The following is a 16,606-nucleotide window of genomic DNA, read 5'->3' as shown; positions in this document are numbered from 1 at the left end:
AAGAATGTTTAGAAGTGAAAGAGATGGATAAAATAATGAAGGATTTAAGAGATGAGGTGGAAGAAGAAGATGTAACATGGAAAGCGTTGTTAGAATTTTATAAAGCAAGGAAAATAACAGTTTAATACTGGTTAAATGTGACAAAGTCATAACAAGTATGTTTTGAGATTGGGGTATGAGCTCAAACCTTAAAGAAGAGATACACCGAACAAGGCAGAAGAGATAATGTTACTGTAGGTTTTGTAGACACTTGCTTTTCCAGGAGAAGAAACCAGGTATTACACATTCTTAGCAATCACTCAAAAGCATCAATAAAGGAAGGAATTGATCATATTTTGGGGAATATTAGAGATGTAGTTGTGAAGAATAGTAGCGATTTAAAGAAATTGGGAAAGTAGGGGGGAGGGAGGGGAGGGGGAGTAATGTCCCAATATGAACTACAAAGCTTGAAAGAAGAAGAAATAATGTACTTTTTAATTTTGTAAATATTTAATAAACATTAATTAAAAAATCTATATTGTATTATACTGCTTTGTTGTTGTTTGGTGCCTTCAAGTCATTTCTGACTTATGATGACCCTAAACAGACACAATTAATGGAACAAAGCAAACTATATCCATCAAAATACTATTAGCTGTGATGTTGCCTAAATTGTAAAAATGTGCTGGGTTTCTGTAGGGTAGCATTGCATAAGTATAGTTAAGAGTGTGTGTGGAGACTATGGCCGGTTACAGACCAGTAACCCTATTAAACTGTTATATGCTCATCACACACTAAACGGCGGCAGCCCTTCCATACGGCCTCCGCTGTGAGGACGTCACGGCTGCGCTGCCTCTAGACGGGGCGGCACGGACATGATGTCCTTGCTCCGCTTAGTGCGCCCTGAACATGGAGCAGGAAGGAGCTCCGTTTCGGAGCTCCTTCCTGGTTTAGTCCGCTGGGCGCAGCCTTCAGACGGCTGCGCCCAGCGGACTAAAAGAGAAAGGGGCGGGTGCAGACCGCCCCAAATGGGCGGTCTATAACCCGCCTGAGTGACTGATGCACCATGTTGAATGAAATAAAACTGCATGGTTGGGTCTGAGTGACTGAGAGAAGAAGAGGGAAAGTTATTGGTAGAATATTGCAGAGAAAATAAGGCAAAGATTTGGAGGAAGTTAGAATGTGGAAGTTTTGAATGAGAAAAGGAATATATTCTGATGGGAGATCAAGAGGGAGACTGCATGAGGGAAGATTGTGGCAGAGCTCCTACATGTTGACAGGTGGAGTGTAATGCTCCATCTGCTCAGTTTCACTTGGGCTACTACTGCCTCACTATGAAACTCTGCTCAAAAAAGCAGATGTGCACTTCCTTAACCATTTATTTATTTATTTATTTATTTCATTTTATGCCACCTTTATCTTAGAAAGGGGCCCAAGGCAGCTCACAAAAAAAAAGTTTAGGGTCACTTCATTTTTAATGCTCAATAAGAAATGGAGCCCTTAGCTAGATTGGGACTGCATATGTGGGGATAACTTTCAACAATTTTTAAAAAGAAACTTCCAATTCCAAACAATTTTTTTAAAATCCCTGCATTGGTACCAATGGAAATGTGTCTGTGTATGCATGTGTATTTGTATTTTACTTCTGGTTAAAAAATTGCACATAGACAAGAAATACTCAGAGGTGGTTTTGCCAGTTCCTTCTTCTGAAATTTAGCGTATAGCACTTGGTATTAATTGGCTATCTCCCATCTAATAACTAACCAGGGCTGACCAGTGGCATCCTTAGAGTTGGTGTCACCTGGCGTGGTAACTCATGGTGTCATCCCCACCATTGACCTCGTTTCCCACCATACAGAATCCTTAGCAATGCTTTTTTGCACTAATGTTACTCATAAATCATAATTCCCATATAGCACTGAGTGTAATGCTAATAGTTGTGAAATAAACAACTAGAAAAATTCAAATTATACTTTCAAATTACAATATCATATACACAACCTAAATGTATTTACATATGCATAGTGAATATCTGATTTTAAAGAAAATTTAAAAAGAATAAACAAATTAAAATGTTATTTTTTTATTTGAAATGTTGAAATTTGAATTTTAAAAAATTCTCGGGCCTCTCCTTTCCCCTCCCACTAAACTTCACCCCCCCCACCACCATCTTTTAAATCATTTTAATGGGAAACAGATGATTGCCACAGCCCATTTCTGCCAAAAGGTAGGTGTTTGAGGAGCAGTGGTATCACCCCCGCCTTAGGGTGTCACCTGGTGTGGTCCACATCGCCTAAACCCCCCTAGTGATGTCACTGGGGCTGACCTTGCTTGGCTTTCAAGGCTCTAATGGCACCTTGGTACCTTAGCACTAGACTAACAGTATAATTCTGCATTCTTCTGCTCTTCCTTCCCTCTCTCATAACCTCAAACATTTCACAAATGAAAACTGGGATACAAGTGGCCAAACATCATCAAAGTGTGGTCAAGATGGCAAAAGTTATAATGAGGAAGAACACACATTCTAGAAGATACAGCTTTTTTTTTTTTGGTCTTAGTCTACTAGGAAGGGCAAGATTCCATTACTTTTACACTTTGAACTCAGTTTACACCAACTGAAATAAGCTTAGGACAAAAGAAGAAAGTGGGAAGAGGAGAGAGAAATTGGGACATTGCAAAGGCAGCTGGAAAAGTTGAATTACAGAGGATTAATCAGAACCGTCCTACAAAACTGGGATAGTTGGAGAGTTTGCTCCCTTTTTACCCCTTAGTATCACCTGGAAATTTCATTCCAAATGGTTTCACACCCTTTCAGATCAGGCTGATACTGCAGCAATCTGGATACTGCAGCAAATATGAGAAATCACCCCTTTTCCCAACTCTGCTGTCTTAAGCATTTCCATCAACAGATGCAAACTTTCTCCTTTTATATTGTTAGTATGCTACCACAAGATTTGATTCAGACACTGATTCCATAATTCCAAAATTGGCCCAGTTTTGCTTGTACACATTCAGAGATTGTCTGATTAGACTTGTTAGAAATCCAGCTTCTGTGCTTCTCAATGTAGATAATTGAAAGTCAAAGATTTGTTAGAACTTTTGGGGGGACATTTTCCAGCATTTGATGAAATCTGCCATCTGAGTAGCTCCCTTGAAGATCATTATGTCTGTCAAGTTTTGGGATAAATACATGCAGAGACTATTGTGCTGTGCACCTTTCTGCTTTTTAAAAGGTGAAGCTACCATTCGTTTTTTTCTTATTTATAGGCAAAACTGGAGATGAGAATGCAGACATAACTGTCTTTTCAGGGATTTTGCTGCAAGAGGAAAAACACACCCACAACTGGTAGTTATTAAAACAATCACATTTGGAAATGAAAACAAGGTATTTCTCAGGAAGAATGCTGCTGGGAAAAAGAAGGTCTTAGCAGCAGTTGTGGACTGATCTTAATACACCTGGAATGCTCCCCTCATACATTTTACTGCATTTAGCAAAAGTTACAACTGAGCTAATGCCACCACCCTCCACCCATTTCAACTTTGTGGGAAGTTCATGGCTGGAATGTTTTATTCTGATGTTATCTGTTATTCCCAGCCATCACAAGACTTCTAGTGAGAGAAACAGAGTTCACAGGATCTCATGAGAGCACGTGTTTTTCATAAGCTTTGGACAGGCCTTTGTATATGTACCCTGGCATGGCCATGCCAGTAGGGGCGTGACCCACACACCTCTGTAGTTCAGGTTACCGCAGCAACTTATGGTTGCCAGAGCAAAAACTGGAGATAGCTCCTATCACTTTAATACTTGTGTAGAAGAGTGAATGTCAGCAGATATTGCTTGTTATATAACCACATAACAAGCAATGTGTGCTAAAATTTCCTCTGCTGTACAACCATTAATGGACAGAAATGGCCTCTAGTTTTTGCTCTGGCAGCTCTAAAAGTTGTCACCCATCCAGAGCTAGAAAGGAATCTTTTTCATGTCACCAAGGTCCGTCCCCCCCACCACTTTACCTTTCCTGTGGTCATTCTTCCTTTCCAATTTTTGTATGTCTTGGGTTTAAGATTGATTTTGCAGTTGTGCCACCTTTAACTATAGCTTTGCATTCAATTAGTAACAGTGTCAATCCCCTAACTGTCACAACTGGTGAGGGTGAAGGTGTGGGAGTGGAGTCCTAAAAATGGTGGGAATGAGAGCCACAAGATGAATTGAGGCAGGAATTTGAGTGAGCTGGAAATCTGGGCAACTACATGTTTCATCAACTCCATGAACTGTCTTTTGGACCTAGCTGACCTCCTCTCCTGTGACTGCTTGTTAGATAACTCTTGTGTGCAATTCCCTGGGATCAGGGTGCATGACATAATGAAACTGGCTTGTGTGGTCATGTTTGATTAATATGATGCATACATGTTCGCTCATATCCTTTCTTGGGTTTCATGTTGGATTTATTAAGGTTTAATAAAGTTGTGCCCTGTACATTAACCCCACTCAAGTGTTTTCCTCTTTACTTTTGCTGCAAGTACAGGTAGACTCACCATTAATTTAACCCTATCCTCTCCCTCACCTTCCTCTCACCTTCACCCTCAGAGTGTTCACAAAAACAACATTTTAAAATGACATTACTTTTGGCAGTAAAGTGTCTCCATGTTCTAAGCTTCATCTGGGCCCTAGTTTCAGCTCTGCTAGTTCTGGAGGAAAGCTTGCTTCACTTTGGAAGACAGCAGACTTAGTCTGACAGCCTGATTCTAATCAGGCCTTGGGCTTCTTCCACATCTGATGCACATATCTAGTACCAAATGTCACCTTCAAATTTTAACACTAGAATTTTATGTTCCTGCCATCTCACGTGCTATGGATTGTTGTTAGATTTTATCATGTTTTAGAATGAAATGTGAAGAAATGTTGTATGCTTTTTTCTCTGAGGAAGTGTCAGTGAAATTTTTAATCTTCAAGGGTGATTTCTTTGCCAGACCCACTTGGGTTGGTGTGCTGTAAGAGTATGGCTTAGATATGCTTTGCTTCAGCTTTCCATCAGTCTATAATGACTCATGTAGGGATAAAAAGACAAAAAAGAACCCTATAGTATCACTGAGACTATTGGAGAAAAAAAAGTCTCACCTAAGACTTTTCATAGTTTGGGACTTAATTCTGTGCAAAATTCACACAAGGCTCATGTAGCATCTTCTGTGCAGGAAACTGAATTTTCTGCAAAGAAAATGCTGTTTTCTGGGGAATACAACCATGAACAAATTTTACATAAAATAACTCCTGAAAGGAAAAGATTGTTAGCGGGATTCTTGTTAGGATTTCTCAACACTCAGGAAGCACATTTCTTAAAAGCATTTTTCAAATATTTTCAAATTTTCAAGTATTTTCCTTCCATCCCTACCCTAGGTCATACCTGTAACTAAGGGTGCATCTATGCTGTAGAAATAATGCAGTTTGATATCATTTTATGTGTTGTAGCTCCATCCAATGGAATCCTGGGATTTGTAGTTTTACATGGTCACAACACTAAAATCTCATGATTCTGTAGGATGGAATCATGGCAGTTAAAGTGGTGTCACTGCATAATTTCTACAGTGTAGATGCACCCTAAGACACAACTGGTGATTACAGTGCAGGTAGGGAGTGGGTGACTGACAAGCATAGCATACACGGGTGAGCACTTTGAGGAATAAGTCATTAAACTATCTCCAATCTATGATTGTATGATTTTATACCCAATCATCTGACATAACAGAAAGGAAAAAGCTTCCCCCATTTTAGAAATCTTCTCTGTAAACCACTACTTGGTCCAGTGATGATGAGCAGCTAATTCCACAATGCTAGAAACTGAATTGGATATGTCAGATTCAATACCTGATATCTCTGGCTAGCCCTGGGAAAGACTGCTATCTGAGATCCTGAGGAGTCACTACCAGCCAGTTAAGACAGTACTGAAGAAGGAGAACCAAAAGTCTGGCTCAACACAAGGCATCATTTCTGCAGGAAACAATTCGCTTTTAGTATATAATATTCTCAGCAGCCTGGCAGCTGTGGTGTCATGTATTTTTACTTTTAAGGCTAGGTTTGCCCTTGTCCTCTTGCCCTTGTTTTCTCACATTCAGCTTCCTTATTTTTTAAGGAAGCTTCAGTGCCTCAGTGCCTTTGATTTATTGAGCATACCAATTTCCCAGAAGATTAGGATGGATGCTAAGAAGATCTCCAAGGACACAGGGCACTGAGAAATGTTTTGGAGAAACAATTCCATGGCAATATATAAGTGTTTGTGCTTGCACCAATTTTTAGGGTAATGCTATGTACATCTGATGAAGTGGACTAGTGCCAATTAATGCTTCAATAAAGGTGCTAGCTCTCACGTGATTCTCTTTAGGGTCTTGCTTGCTGCAATAGAGTAACATGGTTATAACTGTGGCAATCAGTTCTGCTGGTGAGATTCCACTGTATCTTCATTTGCTGAGATCATTTGGCACCTTATTTCCCATCAAAAGTAAGAAAACATGGATATATGAAGGGGAAAGGATCCAGCATTGATTTTTCCTCCATGTTCCTCCTCCACATTCTGCAGCTCATATTTATTTTTAAGCTGGTCTCTACTCAGCTATGCTTCTGCGAGTTCACCTTTTTGTTTATTATCTCTGTATATTTGCATAGACTCTGTATGCTTAAGTGTGTACATTTAAACATTTGTGACCCTCTCCTTATTTTAATAAAGCAATTGTTTGTTTTTTAAAGATGAGAAACTGTTCTCAGGAGACAGCAGCAGCCACTTGATTGATCAGCATTTCAAAATAAGTGCCTTGTTTTGCAGAAGGTAGTCCTCCATTTCCTCACTTTGAAGGGATGTCCAGATCAAGACTGATTTAAAGATAACAAGCCATAAGGAGCAAGACCAAGGACCTTGAAGTTGCCCATCCAAAGTAAGTACCTGGTTAGTGCTCTCCATTATGGTAAAATATACTATATTTTTATTGAAATTAGGTCATTATTTCTCAGTTTGGAAAGGCACGTGTATATAATTGAGCATGTGCACACACCTATCTCAACATATATAAATCCTCTGTTTTGATGATGAGCTTTCTTCCCCTCTCTCATTGCTCTGGTCACAAATTATTCTCCTCTCCCCATAACTTAGCAAGCTTTGACTAGAATTCTGTTAGTGACATGCACAATGTGACATTACACCTGTGTATGTCTTTTTAAGATCATTGTGGACTGAGATATCCATAACCCTCAACTGTCCTGTTTTGACAGGGACAGTCCTGATTAATCCTCTGTCATCCCACTTTTTTAGTTTCTTTTATAACGTTCCAGTTTCTCCCTCTTTCTCTCACTTTCACCCTTTGTCCTTAATTCAGTTACTGAAAACTGAGTTCAAAGGGCAACAGTAATTTGCACTCAGCTCAGCAGAGAAGAGGAAGGGGCAAAATCTTGCTCTTCCTTGTAGACTTAGGCAAAAGCAAACTGCTGTAGCTTCTCCTAGCTTGGGTGTCCTTTCTCATTAATAACTTTTGCCATCTTGACCACACTCTGATATTGTTCATCCACATATGCCCCAAATTTCACTCACAAAACATTGGAGGATAATAAAAATAACAGACTTCACAAATACAAGTAAAAATAAATAAACTTTTATAAGACTTTGATACACAGAGATTTAGTAGCAGAGATTATAGTGACTCCCTGATTGGTTGTGATACCAGAATTTATTTTCTAATAAACTTTTAGTTACTTATGTGACAGCAACTAGTTAAAACAGCTTCCAAGAAAACGGCAAGAAATTCAGACCAGAGATTTGACATATGCTGAGGCAATAAGATGTTTTCTCCTTTCCAAGTATAGTAAAATGTAACATTATTAAACAGATAAAATATCTCCAATTACCAGAAGCTTGAGATAAAAGTGAAACGCCAGCATCCTGTTAATAACCCACTTGCATGTGAGTGCAGCTTATACATACCTAAATCTCATTTTGGACAAGGCAGAAGGCAATTCACTTGCTCTTGCTGTCCATCCAAAAACCTCCCACCACCTCAAAGCTGTCAAGCCCTGGGAGGGCCCCCCTGCTATTATTGCTTGCTGGTAGAGAAAGATGGGTGGAGGCCCTTCAAACCATGAAGATATGATTCCTTTGAATTCCCAGGAGGAAGGAAAAGGCGATTGTACCCCATTTAGAGTGTAGTCTCATTTCTATGACTGAGCTATGAACAGCTGCTTCTCCAGGATTTCTATTCCTAACTTTCTTCCAGTTTGAACTGTCCAAGGGCATCTATGTGCTTAGTAAAAGAGACCAGACCCCCAACATGATGCCCTCCAGATATGTTAGACTGTTGTCTGGGGTGGTGGGAACTGTGGGCTCTTTTAATGACTGGACTGATGTTTTCAGGGAGCTGAAGAAGAAAGTAGGATGGGGTCAAGTATCCCCTATTGTTATTTGTACCATCTAGTAAGGCTGGATACCAACAGATGAGCAGATATGGTATTTTTATATGCTAGTCATTTGTTTGCTACATTTATTTCTTGCCTTTTCTCCAAAGAGTTAAAGGCAATGCAGATGGCTTTCCCCCTCCCCATCTAATTTCTCTTTATGCTAAGGAGATCAGGCTGCTAGAGAGTGACTGACCCAAGATCACATGGTGAGCTTAGTGAAGTAGTTATTAAACTTTCCTTGGATTGTGGACACCTTTGAAAATCTGATTAAAATGATGGAACCCCCCCCCCCCAAACCTGCATTTAAACAAACAAAGGCCTTTTACAGACTGCCAAAATAAAGCTGCTTCAGGTCTCTTTGGAGGTATGCTGTTTAAATGATGCATGCACCCTAAGAATCTGGAAGCTGCACCAAAGCTGCACTCCAGTGCTTAGGACTGGAGTGTGGCGTTGGCGCGACCTCCGGACTCTTAGGACTCATGCATCATTTAAATAGCATACCTCCAAAGAGACCTGAAGCAGTTTTATTTTGGCAGTCTGTAACAGGCCAAACACTCATATTTTTTGCACCCTGTTCATGATCTTTCTGAGCTTATCTATGGATCCTTTCAGTGAAGGGTGACCTAGGGGTCCACAGATCACAAGTTAAGGGGGGAAGAGTCTGGTTCTCCCAAGTACAAGTTTAGCACTGTAACCACTGCACCATATTGGTTGTCATATGTCCAACATTTCTTTATTTTGCAGGTCTGGGAAAACAAAAGGTCTGTGTGTAATGACAGAAAAAAACAATACCACTCCAATCAATGAATTTTTATTTGTAGGATTAACAAATAATCCTTTACTGCAGATAATCCTCTTCCTAGTATTCCTAACTTTCTATTTTACCACTTTGGTGGGAAACCTTGGAATGATTGCTCTGATAATGGTCAGTCCCCGTCTTCACACCCCAATGTATTTCTTTCTTAGCAACCTCTCTCTGTTAGATGTCTGCTTTTCTTCTGTGGTTGCCTCTAAATCGTTAGTTAATCTCTTAGCAGAGAGAAAGTCAATTTCCTTTATTGGATGTGCGATGCAAATGTATTTTGTAATAGGTCTGGGGAGTACAGAGTGCTTTCTCCTGGCTGCCATGGCATATGATCGCTATGTAGCTATCTGTAAACCATTACTGTACCCAGTCCTTGTGTCTCCTAGACTTTGTATTTTTTTGGTGGTGGGATCATATGTTTTGGGGCTTTTACACTCTCTTCTCCATACTGTGTTCACTTTCAGGCTGTCATTTTGTCAGTCAAATGAGATCAATCATTTATACTGTGACATCACTGCACTTTTGTCACTTTCCTGTACTGATATCTACATCAATGAACTCTTGATTTTTTATGTGGCTGGATTTGTAGAAGCAATCACACTTTTGAGTGTCCTGGTTTCTTATGTGTACATTCTTGCCAACATTGTGAGGATCGGATCAGCTGCAGGTAGACTTAAAGCCTTCTCCACATGCACCTCCCACCTGACTGCTGTTACAATCTTCCATGGGGCGATTCTCATTCTGCATTTCCGACCCAAGGCTAGCAGTGGATCTTCTGTCCAAGATGTGGGTGACAAAATTCTGTCTGTGTTTTACACCATTGTTATCCCCTTGCTGAATCCTTTGATCTATAGCCTGAGAAATAAAGAGGTAAAGGATGCTTTGGGAGGTTTTCAGAGGAAGGTATACAACAAAATCATGAGCTAACTAGCAATCATTTGACAACTACTAATTGTTAAAGCTACATGTCTTATCAAAGGAAAGAGAGAGGCACCCATTTGACTACCTCTCAATTCCAAAATGTGGGCAATTTGATTCCCATTATATTGCCTGGATGTGCAAGTCAGCATAGTAAGTTGTGACTGGATGAAGGTGTAGCAAATGGCAGGTGTAACCAGAATAAGGTAAGCCTGCAATTAGTAAATGAGAGAGCAAATGGCCAATTAGGCCAGGTGGCTATCATAGCCAATCTGCAGACTATAATTACTTTGCAAGTCTGCTGGCTATTTGGGAGCATTCTATGTGTGCTCTCCATACTATTTGGAAGTATTCTGAGCTTACTTTCCATGCTACTGAAGCATCCAGTGTAAGTGCTCTTCATGCTGGCTGACTTTGCTCTCTGTGAGTTTACATGCTGCAGGACTGGTAATGCTGTACTGACATGTTTTTTTTTTTTTTTTTTTTTAATTTTTATTTGATTTTCTTAAGTACATTCAATAAAAGAAAGAAAAAAAAGAAAAAAAAAAGGAAGAACGAAAAAGAAATACACACACAACTTTTTTCAAGTTTAAAGTGAGGATACAGGAGAGTTTCTTGTATTTTCCTCTACTATTTGACTCTTCATCCTTTTTTTCTACTCCTAGGTTTTTGTATATATTTACCTAGATTGGAAACATTATCATGTAATCCTGATTTGTCTCTCATTCTTAACACCATTTTTCTATTAATTTCCCCCATTTCTTTGCAAATTCTTGTTTTGTTTTCCCTGCAATATACATAGACATTTTATCCATCTCTTTTAGTTCCAATATTTTTAATTTCCATTCTATTAAGTCCGGGATCATTTTTTGTTTCCATCTTCTGGCAAAGACCATACGTGCTGCCGTTATTAGATATAATAATAAACTAGTCTGTGATCTGTCTAATCTCCTCTGTGAAATTTCTGTCATATTAAGTAAAAATATCTCCGGAGATAGGGGTATTTTTATTTCCATTACTTCTTGTATTTCCTTATGTATTTGTTTCCAAAATTTATGTGTTTCTTCACACTGCCACCATATATGGTACATGTTGATATACTAGAAGCTATGCTATACTTTAATGTTGCTGTTTTGTACTGAGCCATTCTACTGTGGGGGTTTTTTTTGCTTCAATTTTGTGACTCTGCTGAGTAAAGCTACTTGTTGTTAACATACCTCCAAAACTCTGCTATTACTATTTTTTTATCTCAACATACACCCCAACATATACTACGGTATTTTTCTTCCTGTTTCTTTTATCCATACAAAAAAAGTTCTACTTCCCTCTGCCAGCAAATATGTAAATAATTATCTCCTTTTAGAATTGAAAACTCTTCACAGCAAGTTTCCAGTAGTCATTTTATACTCACCAGAGCACAATGCTCCAGCCTGTAATGGCAATCCTTTAAGCCAACATGTCATTCCTTTAAGCCAACAAACAAGATTGTGCCACCTTTGAAATCATCAACACTGTAGGGAGGGATAAAGGCATTCTAACTAAATATTTATAAATATAGCAATGTGCAGGGGTTAAATGGCAAATGCTCAGCTATTTCTCATCAGACATGGGTATGCTGAAAGTTAAATAGATTTAGGCCTGTTACAGACAGCCAAAATAAAGCTGCTTTGAGGCACAGTGGAGGTATGGTGTTTCAATGATGCATGCGTCCTAAGAGTCCAGAAGTTGCACTAAAGCCATGCTCCAGCCCCAAGGACTGGAGCGTGGCTTTGGTGTGGCTTCTGGACTCTTAGGACTCATGTATCATTGAAACGCCATACCTCCACTGTGACTCGAAGCAGCTTTATTTTGGCTGTCTGTAACAGGCCATAGATATAGATATAGATATAGATATAGAAAAACACTGATGGAATTGAACGTCACAGTTCAGACTGTGGCTTACACATGAAGCTTACCTGATAATGTGGGGCTCACAATTTTTTCACATCACCTTTTTTCACATCACTGTTTTAGGAGGACAAAATGGAAAACTGAATATATGCCATGATAAGAAATAGGAAGGCCAGGAGCTTAAATGGGGACCTTAGATGTACGCCACATGCAGTGCTGCGGGGAAGGACCTGGCTTTGATGTCTTCCAATGGGAGGAAACCAGGGTTCACTGCAGGTGTGAGTATGCTATGATGTCACATATGAAGGGGCAGAGACACAGGCAACAGAAGGCCAGACTGATTCTCCAAGTGTCCACTTAGAGCTATGGCAGTGCATCCCACCCTCCCACCCTTAGTGTTGTCTGAGCATTGCTGGTCAATACAAGGCCAAGTAAAAATTTCACCCTCTTTACCAAGTGATTTTTCACCTACCCCATACTGTATCTGGGGAACTTGGGACAATAGCCTAAGGGGTGTTGGTGATGAATAGGCTGGTAGTGGTAGGATAGAACTCTGGAATCTGTGACCTGGGGGTCCTGTTCTCACACTGCAGCAGCAGGCAAGTGCCAGAGGTTCAGAAGCTAAGAAGCAAGCAGTATCCAATAACCAAATAATCCATGGTCAGAAGCCATAAATTTTAAGCAAAGTCCATGGGTAGCAGATAATGAGGTCAAAAAACAGTCCAGAGTCACAAAGTCAGATCTTGCAGTAGATTCAGGCTTCAGATATAAATAAAGTTTGTTTCCACAACTTAAAGGAGAAAAGTCCTTGATTTATAAAGCACACTGACTCAGCCCCACCCAACTTGCAGACTATATTTTAGGAGTGCTTCCCAGCTTTGTGTGTACAGCCCCTCTCTTCACCTATGGGGAGAGACTGTGTTTGTGTCAGGTGCCAAATCCTCCACCTCCTCCCCCACCCTCCTCCTGTGCGATAAACTCCCTGGTGTCACAATAATGGGGCATTAATGGTTCATGAATGTTGCAATAATGCTTTTACAGTCTGCACATTGAAATAAAAAGTTGTGATCAGAGAAAAAATGGGTAATCTCTCACTGCTAAAGAAATCTTGTGACTCAGAAGTGTGACACAGGAATTCAATTTATTTCTGGAAGGTTTAATGTCGAATTCTCAATGGTGCTATTGAAACATGATTACCTTTCACAAGTTTGTGATAGCACTAATGAAACACTATTGGCAAGCCATTAACACTTTTATGTTGTTAATGTGAAGTTGCACTAGCACAACGCTTATGTGTATGACATCGTGTAAAAATCGTCTTGTGATCGCACAAACATGCCAAATGCATAGCACTTTTCTCCCGTTTCTTATCCCCATGTGATAATCTCCATAGTGCTTTTCTTTGCGGTTTTTCCACATTCATGGGTGTCCTATGCCCTAATCTCAGCAAATGTGGAGGGACAAGTGTATTTTTAAACAGAACATTTTTGATCACCTTTGGTCATTTAATTGTTTAAAAATGCAACAATTTAACAATTAATTAGTTTTAACAATGGATGTAATGAACAGATTTTATAAATGTATCTAGCATTTTAATGTTACGCATTGTGCATTATGCATTATAATTGTTTCCATGTTCTTTATAATAGCTGCACATTTTTTAATGTCGGATTTCTAGTCCTGAATAGTTTCTCAACAAAAATTAAAAGGCAAGCACAACATTAGTGGCGTGGCAGACTCTGGAGTGAAACAGATGGGCCAAATAAAGTGGTTTCCGCCTGCTTTGAAGGTGAGGTGTTTAGATGACGCACATCTCCAAAGCAGGTGGAAACTGGACTGAAGCTGTGCTCTGGGGCTAAAAATTGAAGTAAAAGAACCTGGCATATTCTAACATAGGCCGGAAAATGTGCACCTTCAAACCTGTATATAAATGCCTCAATGCCAGAGCGGTTCTGAAGGAGCAATCCACCCTAGCCTTAACCCCAAAGCTGCATGTAAATACACTGGTGCATGTATGCATTTAGAAAGGATGAAGCCAGTGTACCTGAGCAATTGTTTGTGTACAACATACACAAACCAAACAGTCCAAGAAGGGGCATGGGATGAAGGAGTTTGTGGAAGGGACATGTGGGGGGGGAGCATGATTGCGCTTTGCCAGTGTTTTACTGGGCACACCGATGCTCCTATTATTATTATTATTTATATAGTGCTGTAGATTTGCACAGCACTGTACATAAAAACAATAAATATAAAAGAGTAAACCTGCCTATGGTGTACAACCTAAGAAATAATAGGATAATACATATAAAATACATAGCGATACAGGAAATGGTTCAGAACAGGCAACAAAAGAACATCAAATAGATAGTGACAATCACGCAATGCCTGGGAACACTTCTCTGAACAGGATGGTCTTCAACTCCGTTTTGAAGCTGGTTAAAGAAGTGATGGCCCTTGCTTGCGGGGGAAGAAGGTTCCAGTAGTGAGGGGCAGCAAGTGAAAAGGGGCGGATCCGAGATGGGGCAGAGAAAATAATGGGCTGGGACAGCCGTCCTTGACTACCAGAACGGAAGGCATGAGTGGGAAGGTGAGGAGAAAGAAGGTCTGATAAATGCTCTGTACTGGTGGAGGATAACAGTTGCGACTGTGTGGCCGATCAATGGGGCGACCATCCAATGGGATAGATCTAGGCAGCAGGCAGTCACCAGCAGTGTGCTTATGTGACAGTATGCATGCATGATGGGAGGCAAAAAAATATTACTCTGTGGTGCAGCTTGATGCCGGGTCATGCAGTCAGGCCATGCACATTCAGGCTGCCTTGGGAGCAGCCAATGTGGCCAGTGGAATTATGATTCCCTGCTGGAAAATACAGGTTCTAGTCACTTTTTCCTGCCCATCTGTTCCACCCCTTTGCCTAGTAACACAGAGGTTTATCAGGGGTAAAGATCCCAATGGTTTAAAAACAAACAAACAAGGCCAAACCCTCCAGATAATTTCATGTTGACAGTTTCTCCTCAGATTTGCAGAGAAATCATGGCACAACAGAATTTACTAACAGTTAGGATAATTATAGAAGGATGACATGCATCATATCCCTTTACTTACTAGTTATTGTTACTAAATTTATACTGTACAACCATTTAGCATGTGAAAAACATTGTATATAAAATTAATTTGCTTTTTCTGGAAGCTTGACAATATACTTTCTAATCACAGTGTGTGAACTGGCTGGTGTTTTTGTCATTACTGTACTTGTGAAAACTTCCTCCCAAAGTAACGCTTTCTGCCCTTCCCCTAATTCTTGCCTCTGCCCCACCTTTAATATTGTCTCACTATACCCCTACCCATTCTACATGTTGACAAAGGGAAGAAAAACTCCTGTCCATGAGCCTTTTGAGGGCAGATTTCACCTCCTTGTTTCGCAAGCTGTAGATCAAAGGGTTCAGCATAGGTATCACCATTGTGTAGAATACTGATGCAATTCTGTGTGTATCCCCCGAATGGCTTGCAGCAGGCTGGCAATATATGAAAAGAATAGTAGTGTGGAATATGGTAAAGGCTGTGAAATGAGAGGTGCAAGTGGAGATGGCTTTGTACTTTGCTTCGCTGGTCTGGATTCTTGATACACACACAATAATGAAAATGTAAGAGATGATAATAATGATCATAGTGCTAGTTTCCACAAAAGTGGCCAAAACAAAAAGCAGCATTTTACTGATGTAGGTGTCTGAGCAGGAAAGATCTAGCACTGGTGAAATGTCACAAAAGAAGTGTTGGATGGTATTTGGCCCACAGAAATCATGCCTAAAAGCAAAATTGGTGTGGACCAGTGCACAAAAATGGCCCCACGTGTAACAACCAGCTATCATGTTAATGCATCTCATTTTAGACATTACTACTGTATACAACAATGGGTTAGAAATAGCCACATATCGGTCATAGGCCATCACAGCCAAGAGAAAAATTTCAGCCACCACAAAAGCAACAAATAGGTACATCTGTGCTGCACAAGCAAGGAAAGAAATTTCTCTTGCTTCTGAGATGATGTTACTGAGTAATTTGGGTGTGATGGATGAAGTATAGCAAATGTCAACAAAGGACAGGTGGCTGAGGAAGAAGTACATTGGAGTGTGGAGTCGAGATTCGAGCCTGATCAACAAAATGATTCCAAGATTTCCCAACAAGGTTGTGACATAAATCACGAGGAACACCACAAAGAGGATGGTCTGCAGTTTTGGGTGGTCTGAGAAGCCCAGGAGGATGAACTCAGTCACTGGAGTGTAATTTCCTTTCTCCATCCTTTGAGGATCATAGTTTGTGGCTAGGAATGGGGAACAAAGACAATGGATATAAGATGAAGAGAAGAATGATTTAAAAGCAAACTGTAGAACATAGACATACAGATGTGTTTTCTTTCTTCAAAGATGTGTGCCATGAAAAAAAATCAATCTGCCAATCTCTTAGTTCTGTCAAAATATATTGTTTTTCAAAAGGTGCTTTTCTGAATTTATGAATATGATCCTCCCTATAAAATAAGTCAGCACTATTTTTTAAAAAAATTGCCCTTTGGCTTTTCATTG

At 39.9% G+C, this 16,606-nt stretch overlaps 2 protein-coding genes across 3 annotated transcripts; one reads left to right on the top strand and one right to left on the bottom strand.

Moving 5' to 3' along the window:
- The first annotated feature begins 6,291 nt into the window (after positions 1-6,291).
- LOC121919267 (olfactory receptor 1009-like) lies at positions 6,292-10,145 on the top strand. 2 transcript variants are annotated; one of them, XM_042445711.1, is made up of 2 exons: positions 6,292-6,314; positions 9,206-10,145. In XM_042445711.1, exons 1-2 carry the CDS (start codon positions 6,292-6,294, stop codon positions 10,143-10,145), a joined length of 963 nt encoding a protein of 320 aa, XP_042301645.1. The 2 variants fall into 2 exon arrangements, with proteins under 2 accessions (XP_042301645.1, XP_042301643.1); XM_042445709.1 differs by lacking the exon at positions 6,292-6,314 and adding an exon at positions 6,865-6,903 and having other exon boundaries at positions 9,158-10,145.
- Positions 10,146-11,334: 1,189 nt separating this feature from the next.
- LOC121919268 (olfactory receptor 5D18-like) lies at positions 11,335-16,324 on the bottom strand. Its single transcript, XM_042445712.1, has 2 exons — positions 15,417-16,324; positions 11,335-11,353 (listed from the first exon to the last, which is right to left on the bottom strand). Exons 1-2 carry the CDS (start codon positions 16,322-16,324, stop codon positions 11,335-11,337), a joined length of 927 nt encoding a protein of 308 aa, XP_042301646.1.
- Between the last annotated feature and the right edge of the window lie 282 nt (positions 16,325-16,606).

The sequence above is a fragment of the Sceloporus undulatus genome, chromosome 1 (assembly GCF_019175285.1).
Source record: "Sceloporus undulatus isolate JIND9_A2432 ecotype Alabama chromosome 1, SceUnd_v1.1, whole genome shotgun sequence".
In the NCBI taxonomy this organism is placed as follows: Eukaryota; Metazoa; Chordata; class Lepidosauria; order Squamata; family Phrynosomatidae; genus Sceloporus; species Sceloporus undulatus.
Note: the sequence above shows the minus strand (reverse complement) of the source record. Positions and strands in the feature narration are given on the sequence as shown.